At 41.4% G+C, this 17,060-nt stretch overlaps 1 protein-coding gene across 1 annotated transcript; it reads right to left on the bottom strand.

Annotated features, from left to right (window-relative positions):
* Positions 1–134: 134 nt before the first annotated feature.
* LOC100956803 (HLA class II histocompatibility antigen, DRB1-4 beta chain-like) lies at positions 135–10,869 on the bottom strand. Its single transcript, XM_003789065.3, has 6 exons — positions 10,673–10,869; positions 4,568–4,837; positions 2,000–2,281; positions 1,209–1,319; positions 728–751; positions 135–447 (listed from the first exon to the last, which is right to left on the bottom strand). The coding sequence occupies exons 1-6, from the start codon at positions 10,773–10,775 to the stop codon at positions 434–436; spliced, it is 804 nt and encodes a 267-aa protein (XP_003789113.1). The 5' UTR covers positions 10,776–10,869; the 3' UTR covers positions 135–433.
* Between the last annotated feature and the right edge of the window lie 6,191 nt (positions 10,870–17,060).

Consider the following 17,060-nt stretch of genomic DNA (forward strand, 5'->3'; position numbering starts at 1 on the left):
TTTTTTGGTTGCAGCCGTCATTGTTGTTTGGCGGGCTGGGCTGGATTCGAACCCGCCACCTTGGGTGTACGTGGCTGGCGCCTTAGCCACTTGAGCCACAGGCGCTGAGCCACACTCAATGTTTATTTGAGAAAAATTTAATAAAGTAGTTCAGCACAAGGTGAGTGCAGCTCCATGGGAGGCAAGAGGGCTGGATACAAAGGAGACCAGCAAAGAATAGAGATAAGACACTGAGCCAATACTGGGACTTCCAGACCAAGGGCATGGGCTGAGGGAGTCACCAGGGAGGACATTGTCTGCAGGGTCTCTGAACAGGAGTGAACAAAGTCCTGAGAAAGTGCTCTCTGTGAGGAAGAACAGGAGCCCAGCAGGATACCTTTTATGCTGCTAAGCTGGGACAGAAGTTTCCTCCCTGAGTGTCAACATCTTCACTTCAGCTCAGGAGTCCTGCAGGAGACAGAGGAGTGTTGTTTTCAGACTCTACAAACAGCTTCCTTTCCCCTCTGCAGAGCCTATGTGACAGCACCCAGGAAAAAGAAAGAATATTAAGTCTTCCTGAGCCAGTGCTGCTTCAGAGCACAGGGATTGTTCCAAGTGGAGAGCAGCTTTACTGCCTGAGTAGAAATTGGATTCAAACTGTTTCCCAATACTTGTCTCATGTCTTGTCACCTTCACCATTGTTCTGAGGAAACTGAACCTGTCTCTAAATAAGAATTAAGGGCATTACCTGCTGGCTGAAGTCCAGAGTGTCCTGAGAAAGAGAGGGAAATGTACACATTTAAAAAATAGGGAATCAAATTTGTCCCCAAATACTATGTCCCCAGTCCAAGACCTCTCACATGAGATTTCTCTAATACCACAACCCACACCAGGGAGGGGAGCAGAAACAGAGCATGTGACCCATGAAGGGTCTGTCACACAGACCCTGTGTAATGTCATTAGCCTTTGTGGTTCTCCTTTCATCTGCCCCCACCCGCCCGATCTCCACACATTAACCTTTCTCATTTCTCTGCAGGCCATAAGCCCTTATGCTCTGACATAGTAACCAGCATTTGTTGATTTTAGGATTTTCAGGAAATTTGAGGTCAACTGGGGAAAGAAAGGCTTTATAACAGGCCACTGATCCACTGGGAACCAGCCTCAGCAAAACCATATTTCTTCTTCCAGAAAAGCCCATGGAAGAGACTCAACTACAGCAGGTTCCTCACCTTTCTGATTCCTGAAGTAGATGAACAGTCCTGCCCCAAGGAAGAGCAGACCCAGAACAAAGCCCCCAACTCCACTCAGCATTCTGCTCTGTGCAGATTCAGACTGTGCTCCTGAGAGAAGAAGCCAGGGTTAGTGATTTTTATCCCAAATCCAACCGCTCTAATTGAGACCCTATGATTCAGAGCTTTGAGAATGGGGAAGAAGTTTACTTTGTTTGGAAGCACCAAAATAATTGGTCATTTCTGGGAAAGAGATTTTAAAATCCCACTCAGTAGCTACAAGGTTCAGGCACTGAATTCATTCAAATATTCCTGCCCTGACATAAAGCATGATTTCAACGTCTGACACCAAAAAGCCTGGGACTCAGTGAGGTCAAGCAGCTCATCTAGACTGACAGCTAATAAAAGATAGCTGAGATCCAACTCTCCTTCCATGAAGAAGCCCCTACATGCTCCACTTCTCAGATCTCCAGGAATAACTCAGAGCAACATGCCATGCCCAGAGGCAGGTCTTATGTCAGGACCAAGGGGTCACCATGACCTGTGACACTGAGGGAAAGTTCAAAACAAGGACAATATCTTTTCTGCTTGACAGACAAGATTGCTTCCCCAGGGGGTATGAGTAGTTTCTAAAAACTACCACAGATCTCTGCCCAGTGACTTGTGCTGAAGCAGAGGAAAGCAAGGAACAAATGAAAATAAGATGTGGGAGTGGAGAAACCTGACATTCAAAAATAAGCAAAGACCTCTTCTTGGTGGGTGAAAAACTATGAGGTTAGGAAGCTTCTTACTCCATTCCACCGTGACAGGCTTTATCAGGCTCGGGTGCTCCACTTGGCAGGTATAAACCTCTCCACTCTGAGGAACTGTTTCAAGCATCACCAGGGTCTGGAAGGTCCAGTCTCCATTCTGAATCAGGCCTGTGGAGACCACCCCAGCCTTCTCTTCCTGGCCATTCTTGAACCACTTGACTTCAATCTTGCCTGGGTAGAAACCATGCACAGCACAGACCAGGAGGTTGTGGTGCTGCAGGGGAAGGGTCTTTGCAGGATACACAGTCATCTTAGGCTCCACTAGGAGAAAAGGTAGAGGGAGTAAGTGAGGAAGACAGAGGGAGTCTCCCTGCTTGGCTGTCTTTCTGTCTTTCTGTCTTTCTCTAAACCCAGGCTTCAGTCTCAGGCAAGCTTCCAGCAAAGCTGCCATGTGATCTCACAGTGTCATGGATTTGAATTTAATTTCTATAGCAAAGACCTATTAGATGTGAGAGATGTTCAGGAAGATTGCATTTGTTTTCTTCATAGTTTGAAAACATTATTTATTATTGACTTAAACTATCTGAAAATCTTTGCAAAGCATATAGTATATTAATTAACAGCGTGATTCCCAGAGCCAGGCTGCCTGGTTCAGATCCAGGCTCCTACTGGTTGATCCTGGGGAAGTTTCTCAATTCTTCTGTGCTTCAATTTTGTCACTGAAAATGAAGGCTAATAATACTAATTTATCTCATGGGATTATGAGGATCAATGCCCCTAGAACATATAAAACAAGGACTGAGTGCAGTCTTCAACTTAGCTATTTATTGTCCTACTTTGAGAGAAAGCAGTATGGATAGACCAGGGGACAGGATAGGGTAGATGGGGACATGGATCACGCACTTACACCTTAGAACAACACAGAAATGGTTCTACCTCCTGGAAGGAGGAATAGAAAGAAGTGATTCTCTCCTTGTGAGCTGAGTCTTTAGAAAAGAATGAGTCCTAGGAGAGAGAAAGGAGTAAGGAAAGGCATTCATTTACGAAAAGTTGTTATATTTACGTTCAGCTGATCAATCTGTCTCCGTTGCTAGACAAGCATCACTATTATTAGAGCTATTATTTTTTAAGTCTTTCTGTCCTGGCATTTGAGGCCAGGGCAAGGTCTGGAAGTTATTAATAAGTGTACTTAACATCTAGGACAGTCCTTGACATGGCAGACTCTCAATAAATACAATTATTTCAAAAGAAAGAAGGAGAAATCTGGAGACAACAATTTTTACAATACCACAAAGTGGTAGGTTTAAGATGGATTGTAAATCATTATCAAAAGTGTTACAACATATTTCATTAAATAAAAATGTTCAAATTCTAAAAGTGGAAAATAATTTCAAAATCAAAATACATACAAAACCCAGAGAATATGCTAAATCAAATATCAGCAAGGTGTTAATAATCTTACTGTACAGAGAACCTACAAAATCACTGAGAAAAGTACTAACGTCCCTGATATAAAGGACAATAAACATTGTCTATTGTCTGTAATATACATTAGATATTTCTTAGAGCAGTAATTGCAATTAGCCAATAAATATATGCAAAATGTCCAAGAGTCTTAGAAATGAAAGAACTGCAGGCTCGGCGCTTGTGGCTCAAGCGGCTAGGGCGCCAGCCACATACACCCAAGGTGGCGGGTTCGAATCCCCAGCCCGGGCCCGCCAAACAACAATGAAGGCTGCAACCAAAAAACAGCCGGGCGTTGTGGTGGGCGCCTGTGGTCCCAGTTACTTGGGAGGCTGAGGCAGGAGACTCGCTTGAGCCCAGGAGTTGGAGGTTGCTGTGAGCGTGATGCCATGGCACTCTACCCAGGGGGATAGCTTGAGGCTCCGTCTGGAAAAAGAAAGAAATGCAAATTAAAAATTAAAAAGAGACAAACTTTCAACTGTTTGGCAATATTGTAATTGGGGAGTAATTGGGGAAACAGAAGGGAATGTGAGCCAAGACAATTATATACAGTAATAATATGTAACTACATAAATACTGTTAGAACAAAATAGTAACAGTATGCTAACAAAATTTTAATTCCAAATGCTGGATCCTCAGTCATTTCAATTAGTCTGTAAAAATGTACACGCTAAGACAAAATAAAAACAGGAAGAATTTAGAACTGAAAGAGGCTTCAGAAAGGTCAGAGTCTCAGAAGTCTCCTCACTGTGAAAATTAGTCTAACACCTTCCGTGAACCACCTGCTCCTACAGACTCTGCACACTTTCATTTCGGGGATGTCAGGGCCATGAACGGCGTGTGCGGGACAGTCTAGATCAGATCAGCCTCTTCGCGTCACCCCAACTCTTCTCTCCTCCGCTAAACACCCAGCCCAACGCCGGGTGCCTCACATTCCCCGGTATCTCTCAGGGCCCCCACAGTCAAGGTCCCCTCTGGCCTCCCACCGCCGCCACCTCCCGTCACGATTCCAGCCCGGTCCATCAGGAGCAGCCCTGACCCTCCCGCCTCCCCGCACCCCAGCCTCTCACAGGAGGCGCCCAAAGCTGACTCTCGCTCTCCCGCACTCTCCCTCCGTCTCTGTCACAGACACTCCGTGCTCACCTCGCCGGGACACCAGGAAGCGGTCGGAGATCTGGTAGCTGACTCTGCAGAACCAGTCCACCGCGGTCCGCCTACTCTCCAGGAAGTCCTTCTGGCTGTTCCAGTACTCGGCGTCCGGCCGCCCCAGCTCCGTCACCTCCCGGAACTCCCCCACGTCGCTGTCGAAGCGCACGAACTCCTCCCGGTTGTAGAAGTGTCTCTCTAGGAACTGCACCCGCTGCGTCCCGTTATAGAAATGGCACTCAGACTTAGCCTGCTCCAAGAAACGCGCTGTGGGGACACGGAGGACCTGGTCACACGGCTGCCTCCTGGGAAGACGCCGACAGCTACGCACGCGGTCCTGGCGCCCGGGGCGGGGTGGGGGCGCCAGGACCTTCTCGGGGCTTCGCGGGCTCCGGTCCTCTCTGCAGAGCCAGGGGCGACTGGGGCAAACTGCCCGACCCGACAGGGACCCTGAGTAGTGTGGGATCCGCCGCCCCCAAATTGTCTTCTTTTACGGTTCCCAAACGCCCCCCCCCCCGCCTCCCTCACCCTTGGACGCGTCCCGGGTCCCCCGAGCCCGGGCGGGAGGACGCCACTCCCACTTGTAGGCTGCAGCGGGGTCACAGTGACCACACAAGGGCTCCGGACTGAGGGACCCGAAGGAGAAGTTGGCGGTGGGTGACAGAATAGTATGGTGGTTTGAGTCGCGTCCAGGTGCCCGAGAGGGGCTCTGGGAAGAGGGACGGAAAGCTGTCGGGGGCGGGGGTGGGGGCCTGTGGGGACAGAGCAGGGCGCGTTCGTACGGAGGGGACGCCCGTGTCGGGTGAGGGCGAAGCACGAGGAGAAGCTGGGAGAACTGATGCGCTTCTTCCAGTAACCAGAAGAAAGTTCGATGAGCGCAGAGTGAGGGGGGGAGGGGGAGATCAGACCGGAGAAATCACAGAAAGAGGAAGAGGCGGGAGCTTAGAAAAAAAAGCCGTGGGCAGTGTTAGGATCTTGGATTTACACTGACGAAGTTGAAGGGGATTAAACCATGATTCCAGTACAGGTCCACAAATCCCTTTTTGTTTTTATAAATCCAGAAAGCACAAATCCAATTGTTTTTTTAATTTGGTGCCAAAGCTCATTTGGCAAATCTGACCTGAAGAGATGAGAGGTCAAAGGTGTCTCTGAACTTTCATTGGCCACATGTGCTTTTGTAGCTTCCGTATATGTGTAAATTATGCATATGTACATTTTCTATATTTTTTATGTTAAATCAAATTGTGCAAGTGCCAAAAAGTTAAAGAGTAATCTCTGTGATTAATAAAAGTGAGATGAATACATGGAAGTGAGAGGCAGAAGTGACTCCATTTTGTAAAAACCTGCCACTGAGTAGCCTGTAGGAAGTCTCCGCCTACAGAAAGCTCCCCCCACCCCCCCACCCCCGTCCCAAGAAATTCCACAAATTCCCTGAAACCCTTGGAACGTCCCTCCTGGAACCCAGCCAATCAGACCAATCCCTGTGACCTCTGGTAACGATGACAACTGTCAATGGCATCAGACTTTCCCAAAGTTCCCCAGGGGAGGAAAAGAGGGGAAGGAGGAAAGAGGGGAGGGAGAAGGTAACTATTCTTGGTGAGAACCACTGGTGTAAACCCTCTGAAAAATCGGTGGTGAAAAAGCCATTATTAATTATGGAGCTGCTGAGAATCACAATGAAAAATCAGCCAGTTTTATATGTTAAAAGTCTTGGTCCTACATAAAAATTACGTTTTTTAGGAATCTGGTCCCAGGGCAGAGCTATTTTTTCCAACAATATAAATTTGTTCAGAACCAAGGTTTATTGATTTCTTTGCTTTGCCAGTCAGTCACCAAGTCATATCATTTATCTTTTCCATCATCTTCCTTCTTAATTTCTCAGCCACTGGTCTGCTAACTACTTATCTATAGTGATAAACTACAGCCACAGCCATTTTATTTCTGTTCCAGGCCCCAACTAAGTCATTTTCTAACTTTCAAGTCTGCTGCTCTCAACAATACAAGTAGGCATCAAATTACTAGGTTTGGCCAGATGTAGATCTCTCATTTCTATAGTCAAGCCCCCCCAGAAGAGGAGAAACTAAGGCGATGACATTTTCATAGACAGTTTACAAAAAATGAGCAAGGCCCTGTACTTTGTGAAGATGATGGCAGAGAGGAGTGCTCTCTGGATCAGGCAAGACCTGCTTTATTATTCACAAATTCTCTAGGTACCTTCTTCACAGACGAAAAAATTTAAAACTAAAAACATGTGAACTTGATGTCACTGTCACTACAGTGCTCATGTGCCCAACTTAGGATTGCCAGATTTAGCAAATAAAAATACAGACACTCTGTTAATTTGCATTTCAAATAAATTATTGTTTATCTGAAGTTCAAATTTCACTGGACACACTGTATTTTATTTGACAGCACTAACCCAACTTGATAGCAAAACCTCAGAAGAAAAAGGATATTTCATATGTCTTTGTGTTCTCCAACACATGCCCATGACAGTCTGCACATAGTGTGAACCCATATGGAACTTTTCAAATAATAAGTGAAAAATGAATTAAGGTTTTACCTATATATTGGAGCTAAAAATATATTTACCTATATTGGATGCAAGATCCCTTGCATCTCTCTCTCATCCTAAAACACACCTTGGCACATATGAACATCAGAAATTCTATTGGTAATTCATTCATTAATGATAGTTAGAATCTCAGGCTCTAAAATCAGAAAATATGAATTTATGCATAACCTTTTCTACTTGGGTTAATTTTTCACAACTGTGAATCTTTTTTCTTTATCTATGAAATGGACTTAATAATAACATATTTCTCACAAGATTATTATTAAGTGTAAAACTAAGTAGTGACTCTTCTTAGTACTGATCACATAATACACTCAAATGTATATTTCCATTTTAATTTGTATAATCACTGTAAAGGCAAAGCTTACATTATATTTCTGTTCCTTAGCCCGTAAAGCAAATGATTTGACAATTGTCTTCTATTAATTTTATCACTAATTATCATTTTGAACATGTAGGGCCCAAACATTGGTTATATATAACAATGCAATATCTAAATATCTAACACAAAAAGAATGGGCTGACATAGAAGAGAGGGACTTTCTATATACTCAGACTTACATGGCAATCACATTTCTAGCCCTAACTTTGTGAATAGGGTAAGTTACTTATGCCTTTGAATTTTAGATTCTGCAGAGGTATATGTTTTTCAATGGGACAGATGGGATAGTTATTGGAAGTGCATACCAAAACTTAGAGACTTGGTATACAGTCACTGCAACATTCTGTGCTGATAGAGATCAAATTTATTTTGTTCTTAACTCCATTTTCATCACATAGAGTAACATCTGGTATATTCTAAGTCACTAATAAGTATTGGCTGTATGAATTAATGACTTTTTGCATATCCCATCATTACTGTATACAAGAGCCAGCCAGTACTTCCTTTCTAATGCCTCAATGTCACAAGTCCACCCACTTCTCTCCGGCTTTTTTATTCTTTTCCTTTAAAGGTCCATCTGGCTTTCTGATCCCAGAGCACACTCCATCCCTGAGGCCACCTACTCAAAAGAGCCAACTGTAATTCTGCCTTCACTTTTAATCACTCGTCAAATAGTCCATCCAGTTTCCATCTTGGCTACTGCATTGACAGCAAATGTCAAGTCCACCAACCCCAATGCTCATTTCTCTTTCATGTTATCACTTCACCCACTTAGTGGTACTCACCATAACTGGCCATTTACCTGCCTGAAAAAAATCTATTTTTCATGACTTTCACACATATTGTTCTCTTAGTTTTTCTTCAGCATCACTGGGACTCCTTCTCAGTTCATTTTTTGCAGGCCTTTTGGCCATTGGCTTGGCCCTCAGACCTCTTCTCTTTTCATACACACAATCTATTTCCCTATGTAACTTCTTCTACTTTTCTGGAATTTAACACAGTACTTGGTGGATGATGCCATCACCCTGAACTCCAGTACTGTGGGTGGATGATGGCCTCACCCTGAACTCTGATCTCTTATATTCAACTGACCTCCTGATGGCGTTACATAAATGTCAAAAAAAAAATCAAACTTAAGCAAAGCCTGTATTTCTAACTACCTATTTCACGTTATTTCCTCCCACATTCTTCCCTATGTCAATAATAGTATCACCATCCACCTATTTATTAAGACAAAATCCATAGAATTAAGCTTGATTCTCTACTCCCTTACATTTGATGCATTCACAAATTATGCAAAAATAACTCTGAATATGTCCACTTCATTCTTTATCACTGTCTTATCACTACTTCACTAAATGAAGCCATAAGCCTATTTTCCCTGGGGAATTTTGCCATGTTCCTAAAAGGTCTCCCTGATTCTACTTGTAATCCCCAACTATCCAGCTCCATATAGTAGCTACAATTATTTTTTTAATTGAGTATAAATTGACTTTCCTTGTAATGTCCAAATAGCTTCCTATATCTGTTTAAATACAATTCAAATGTCTTACCCAGGCCATCAGGGCCTACTGCAATAAGACTCATGACTTCCTGTCCATCCTCCTTCATCTCAAGCCACTCCACCCCTTTGCTAGATACATGTCAGCCCCTCTAGCTTTCTTTCTTTCTCTTAAAGGCAGCACACATCTTCCTCACTTTGGCCTTTCCCCTGTTCCCTCTCCCTGGAACTCTTGTCCCTTATAATTTCACACGACTATCTTCTCATTATTCTTGTCTCAGCAAAATGTAACTTTTTGAGGGAGAACTCACTAACCACCTGAACTGAAGTTGGGTGAATCCAACTCTCGCTGCCCCATCACTGTGTTGTCTTTCTTCAGAGAACTTAATGCTGTATAATTTTTCTGTTTTGTTAAATGTTTATTGGGTTATTTTCTGTCTTCTCTGATAGGTAAGTTCTGTGAGAGCAAGGATCTTTTCTATCTTATTCAAATAGAATTCTCTGATCCTAGAACAGAGCCCAACCTTAACAGTTGCTCAGAAAAATATTTGTGGTCTAAATTAATAACCGAGGATTCTGGGAATTGATCATTGTGGGGATCTTAGAAAGCAAGAAGGGGTCAAGCTCCAACACTCTTTCATTGTGATGATACACTATATCCCTTCCACTCCCTGTGAGAAATTCAGGCCAACTTCCTTTTTTGCCTCCTTCCAGTAGAAGAAAGAGTCATAGGTAAGGAAATGATGATTTTAGGGAAGAGAGAAATTTTAATTAAGTTTCATCTCTTTTGATGGCTCTCATAGCACTGAGGGTCTGTGCAAACATTAGGGATTTTCAGTGATGATGATGACATAGCTGGGGGGGGATAGAGAAAATAGGGTCTCCTAGAAGATCCTGTGTTATGTCCTGGAGGTCCAGACATGGCTAACTGTGGAAAAGAGAAAGCATGATGAGTAAACCCTAATTTGTGAAATTTGAAACAAGACCGCAGTAGAACAATGAGCTCACTTACCTTGCTTGTTGACTTTCCAGCCCTATGGGATGAAACCTTAAAGCCTTCTCATTTTCTCTGTAACCATACTCAAGGCATATAGTTTGAAATTTCAGATGAAATTGCCAATATGTGACTATTTTTTGAGTTATAAAAAGACTTCATAAACATTGGCATTTGGGGAAAAAAGAAAGAGAATAATGGGAGATGCCTATGATACACATACATCCTGATACATCCAGAAGAGGCACCAACACCACAGATGCTGTCAAGGACATAACACAGAATCTTCTAGGAGAGACCTTCTGAATTGCTTTTGATTATATATACAATTTTCAGAGGAACCTCATTTTTTTCTAGCATAACTTGGGGAATTTATTTTAACAGTATTATTTTTAAATCCACTCAAGACCCTGAGGAAATGTAATACAGGCTGGAGATGCTTTATTGAAGATTTGAGAAGACACAGGTCTCATAGGAAAGGCACGTTAGCCAGGCTCCTTTTGTTGTGGAAATAATTTGGAAGCCTTATAAAAAAGATAGGTGGTCCCTGAAGAAAATGTCACAATTTTTTAAGGAACATAACCTGGACACGGAGACAAAGTTAACTTCCCCCAACTCCCAATAGTCCAACATCTAGTGTGGGCACTTACGTTGGGTGTCCCTCGCCAAAGCCAAGGGAGGGCTCAGCACCATCAGTGTCACTGTCAGAGGTGCTGCTATCCAGGAGCCTCCAGGGAACCACAGACACACCATACTGGAGAACAGGAAAGGACAGATGCTAAGGAGCAGGCAAGTCTCACTTATTAGGAACTATGACCCTCCTCCACCCAAGTCCCAAATCATAGGGGATATTTCTTTGTCCCTTGATTGGGTAAGCTCAGTGGGAGAGAACCAATCAGCATCAAAGGTGAATAGCATCAGCAATTACTGGTCAGAGATTCTGTATGAAGAGCCTCTTCTGAAACTTATATTTTCCTTCATTAAAGGATTGTTTTAATTCAGTACTTTAAAGTTTTAATCTAGTTGCATCTCTAACACTTTAATTGGTTCCCTATTGTGAGCCTGCTCTATGGCTAATCAGCAATGTGTTCACAAGTTTGAACCTTGTAGAAACAACCATCTCCCACTTTAAGACACTCACATACTTCAGACAAGTGTGTGTGTGTGTGTATGTGTGTGTGTGTGTGTGTGTGTGTTAGAATAACCATGATTGCAAGTCAGGAGACTTAATCTGGTCCTTATCACACCATAATTTAGTGTTTTATATTTGGGAAAATTACTTAACCTCACACAGTTGAAATGAAGGCCCTGTGATCTTTTGGATATTTCAATACTGGAAGATGCTGTGATTCTGTGGACAGCTCAAGAAGCAGCATTCCCTGGTAACTGAAGATATGACAGAATTATGGCCATTAATTGGAGAATATAATCAGTACCTCCTTATAGGTGGGGAAGTCTCTGTTAAACTAAAGGAAATTGAATGTTAGTTAATAATTTAATCTGAGTAAACAGGTTTTTCAAGTTTGTCTCCTGAGGCTTTCACCAAGTTTGGTGACAACTCCAGAACACACATAGGGAAGGGACTTAGAGGATGCTATCTATGTGAAATGCTGGGGAATGAAGGTATCTTTGTGTAGTACTTAACCAAACAATGTGATAAGGCCAACTTCCAAATCAAAGTATGCAGGGAGTTGAGAGATTGATAAAGGACTTGAAGTCAGCCTTTGACACAACTCTGCTTTCAAATAATTAATATTTTATGTTTGCAAGTATTCAGTCCCTTAATCCTGGTTCCTATTATGTTTTCCTTACTTTATCAAGGTGTGCCCTTCTGTCTTTCAATCTGAAGGAAAGATACAAGAAGACTTTGCTAATGAGTTAATTACATAGTGTTCACAAAAGAGAACGCTATAGAAAAAACTATGAGTTAATTGCCTTAATGTAATCATACAATTTTAAACAGGTAATCTACTTTTATTTTTATTTATTTATTTGTTTGAGATGGAGTGTCACTTTATCACCCTCAGCAGAGTGCCATAGTGTCACAGCTCACAGCAACCTCCAACTCCTGGGCTTAAGTTATTCTCTTGCCTCAGCCTCCCGAGTAGTTGGCACTACAGGCACTCGCCACAACGCCCAGCTACTTTTTGTTGCAGTTTGGCTGGGGCTGGGTTTGAACCTGCCACCCTCGGGATATGGGGCCAGCACCTTACCCACTGAGCCACAGGTGCTGCCCCAACATGTAATCTACTTTTAAATAATTATTATATTACACAGTAGATTAATATAAATGTGATGTCTCAAATTCAGGATGGACTTTAAAGGTCAAGTATATGCATGAAGTTCTGCATTAATTCACATTCTACCACAATGATGATAAGCAGCCATTCTTTACGTGCCTTCCTATTTCTGGTGACAGGAGAGTCATCATGCTGCAATATAAATGGTTGAAAATATTGAGTGATTTTTGAGCATTTTATTTTCTACTCAGAATTGTATTAAGTGATTTCTAAACATCATATCTTTCCTTAATTCTCACATCAGCCCAGTGAAGTAAGTACCTTTTTCATCCCTACAGGTGGAGAGCATAAAATGATAGAGCTGAAATAAAAATGGCACGCTCCAGATTGAACCAAGTTACATGTGATTCCAAACTCCTCAAATTCACCCATTATATCATAACTATGTCACATTCAATTCCTAAAGAGAATAATGCTCCTTATATTACAATTATTTTTATCACTTTAATTCATGAATATGCATATTAAGAGACTACTCTTTTAATGAATGGCATCATTTTATATGATTTGGGGGCAGACATTGTAAAACAATTCTAGTTCTTTCAAAAGAGTCTCCTTATCACTATAGTTATCCTCCTCTGGAAATGACAAAATTTGCACTTATCTTATGCATTCACACCTGTATCTCCTGGACAAATCTCTTCCTTATTAAAGATAACAATGGCTTCAAAATTCCAAAATCCAATGCATTGCTCTCAATCATTATTTCAGATTTTTCAGCATAATGTAGTACAAGTTTGATCATCTTGCAATAGGAATAGTGTCTCACTTCCTTTAGGAAAGTGTTAATATATTTTTATTAATGTCGAAAGTTCAAAAACTTTTTGAAGAGATTTGGTATAAGTCACTGAGTTCCTGATTTTGAGAATAAACTATGTCTCTATAACCTATTGATTATAGTTCACACTATTGGAAGCTGTGCAGTTGTAACTAGGGGAATATCATATTTAATTCAACAAGCAGAGAATGATAATTTACTCAGAAACTAATTGTGATATGTTATAGTCTAGGAAAGCCAAGCTAAGGTTAACCTTAGTGTTAGAGGACAAAAGAATGTCAAAAAGAACTAATTCCACATCAGGAATATACTGGAATAATAAAGAGAACACTTTCAAAACTTGTTCTTATAAGTTTGACGTGTAATTTAAAAATCATACAAATTTATAAAGAATGGTCAACAGCTATAAACTAAATGTTGTACACATTTATGGTAACAAAGGTGTCTTAATCTGTTTGTGCTACTATAACAAGATACCATAAGCTGGGTAATTTTAAAGAAAAGAAATTTATTTCTCGTGGTTCTGGCAACTGGACAATTCAAGGTCAGGATGCTGGCAGATTCAATGTCAGGTGAGGGACATGGCACCTGCTTCTAAGATGGTGCTTTGCTGCTTTAACCTCCTGAGGGGAGGAACACTGTCTTCACATGGCAGAAGGCAGAAGGGCAAGAGACTAAATGCTGTGTGAAGTCTTTATTATAAGGGTCATGATTCCATTCATGAGGGAGGAGCCCTCATGACTTAATTACCTTTTGAAGGCTTCACCCTCCTCAATACTACCATCTGAACTTTAGAGGGGACACATTCTTTAGATATTACACAGGATGCCCATAAAGTTCATGTGCAGTTTAAAATAGTTAACTATTTTAACAATATTTCACAATTTTCTTCATTGTTAATTCAATGTCAGGGTAGCTCAGGTATCCTTTTGGTAACAACCATCCCCAAATCACCACTCTTACAGGTCAAGTGATCTCTAGGCTGAACTTCTTCACTGAAAGCAACAGACTAGTCCTCTCAACCTCTGTCATGTGTGAGAGGGGATTTCCTTGGGGAAATCAGTCCTGAAGGCAATTGGTTCTGCCAGCTAGGAAAAATAAATAGCAGCTGTTTTATTTTCCCTCCAGTTAAAATTCTTTAACTCTCAACATTTCCTCCAATGCTAACTATTGCTGACACATATTGCAACATCATTAATCTGGACTATGGCTTTATAGCCATGTAACTTCAGACCATCAAAAACAAGCTTGTTGTGCTCCCATGTTAAAATTCTTTAACTCTCAACATTTCCTCCAATGCTAACTATTGCTGACACATATTGCAGTATCATTAATCTGGACTATGGTTTTTTTCATCTATGGCTTTATAGCCACATAACTTCAGACCATCAGAAACAAACTTGTGCTCTCAAATGGCAATTCACTGGCATGTTTACCTAGCTGACCTTCTAAGAGTACCTCTAGTTGTTCTCTTAATTAGTTCCAGACAGAGTCACTATCATGATAAGTATTGAAACTATTAGGTGAGTTAGATAAATTCAAAGATGTTCCAGTGGGTCACAAAATGTTGGCAGAAATTTGTGGCATGCAGGAATGTTTGCAACACCTCTGACAGATCACTGTTATAATATCACCTATGAAATCGGAATATAAAGCTTCTCGTGAACTTCTTATAAAGTGCAGAAATATACTGAAACTCTCCACAGGTTTCCTTATCGATGGCACCAAATAAGCCAGTAAACAGGAGACTTCTTCAACTTCTGAATGTTATTCTTTCATTCAGCTTATCTATGTTATCTGATATTGTCACAGTAGCAGATGTGGCAAGCATGGGGAAAAAGCCATTAAACTCAAAGGTAATTTTGTTACCAGTATTCATTAAAGCACAATCCCCACAAGCTCCTGCCATGAACCATCCAGTGGCAAAAAAAGTCTGCTACATAGGTATCCTACAGCCATATACAACTACCATCAAAAAGAAGGTGCATGTGATCCATGGTAGCCAACTGCTGGTAATAGGTTAACTGTCCTTCCAGCAAAAGCCAAATCTGTACCTCAGCCAGCCAGATGCTACTGCAAAGTACTGCAGAGGATGAAGAACAATTTGTGAGCATTTACAATGCTGACTGCTTCTTCTGGAAATAGCTTTCAGAACTGATGAAATACCAAACATATTCAAGAAGCTAAATGTTTCAAGCAGTATAAATAAAAAGGAAAACACTCTGTATATACTAGAGTAAAACTACCCAAGACAAAGAGACTATCTTAAAAGCAGCCAAAGGAAGAGAAGTGAGAATTATTTTTAAAGAGTGAAATTTAAACTAACCGATGACTTTTCAGCAGCAATAATAGAAGCCAGAAAGAGTGCAGTGATAATTTCAGTATGCTCAGTGAAAGTAACTGCCCACTTGGGATTTTATACCCAGAGACTATATATATAGGAGCCCAACATGGATCCAGAATACTTATTTGACACTATCTCCCAAGCCATGATGTATGCTGTGGACTGGTATTCAGTGTCAGGCATGAAAGTTATTGTCCACATCATTGAGAAGGACAAAATCACCACCAGGACCCTGAAGGCCCAAATGGACAAGTGCTGCTGGGTTCTTGTTCCCAGAACCCACCTTATTTTTGTGGAATAAAATGGGCTTTCTTTAAAAAATAATAATGGAGAAAGCATTTTAAGATGAACAAAAATTAAGATTATTTGCTACCAAGAGATTTTAATGAAGAAAATTCTAAAGGATATACTTTAGTCAGAAGAAAAGTGATGTCAGATGGAAATTCTGGGATGAAATGAGAAATGAAGAACAAAGAGGTAAATATGTGGGTCATTCTAAAATTTATCAACTTATAAATATATCAGTTTATAAAATAGTAATATTATTCTGTGGAGTTTAAAAAATAATATATAATTAATATAATGATATAGCAATTATACTATTACATTATAAAATTAAATATTTTAGGGGTGGAGCATGATGGTGGATGGGAGAGATGTTTAACTCAGCTCTCCTGGAACAACAGGTGAGAGTGAGTGGGCTAGATCATTCCCAGCGTGGAATATTGGTGTGGAGTGGCAGTTCAGGGTGTGCAGGGAAGTGGTGGATTACTGGACTTGGAGTATAATCTGGAGCTGCAGAGACTGCCAGGAAAGTTTCTGTGCCGTGGCTGTGGTGGCAATGGGTACCGTCCCCCCAAGGATTACAATTCCCAGTTCACGGGGAAACTAGGTGTTGTGTGGAAAGATTGGTGAAGTGTGGGGTCCTGAGTGGAATTTGGTAGCCGGAGTGGGGTGCCGTCTGAAGAGGCATTAACGTGGTTAGGTGGCACAAGAGATACTCAGACGGGAAAGATCCCGGATAGGAAGTGGACATTGTTTTAAAATTTGGGAATGGTAGTCACTACAGGCACCTTTCCGTGTGGGCCAGGTGTGGCAATTCGAGTCTCACTTGCGGGCAGTCGTCCTACACTCAAAACAGGCCCAGGATATCACGCCCTTCACAGGAACTGAAGGGAGAATTTGTGAAACCTGCCTATGAAAATTTTTTGAGATGGGTGGAATCAACCATTGGAAAGGGTCTAAGTGCCAAATGGGTAGCCAGGCAACCACCAAAAAAAATCTAAGCTAGGAGTCAGGCATAAACCTGGGAATCACTCATGGGGCCACCTGGTGTCCAGAAAGTATATTGCAACATAAATATATTCCTACTAAAGTTGATCCATATGGCATACATATAGTCGTATATATATAATTTTATTGTTCTTGGTGCTTTTTTTCTTTGCTAATAATAAGATAGAAACAGTAATAAAAAGTCTCCCATGGAAGAAAAGTCCAGGATCTGATGGATTAACCTCTGAATTCTACCAAGCATTCAAAAAAGAACTAATATCAATCCTACTTAAACTATTCCAAAAAATCAAGAAGGAGGAAATATTCCCAAAGTTACTCTGCAA

This window comes from Otolemur garnettii, unplaced genomic scaffold, assembly GCF_000181295.1.
Source record: "Otolemur garnettii isolate 467f Iridium unplaced genomic scaffold, OtoGar3 scaffold00031, whole genome shotgun sequence".
Taxonomy (NCBI): Eukaryota; Metazoa; Chordata; class Mammalia; order Primates; family Galagidae; genus Otolemur; species Otolemur garnettii.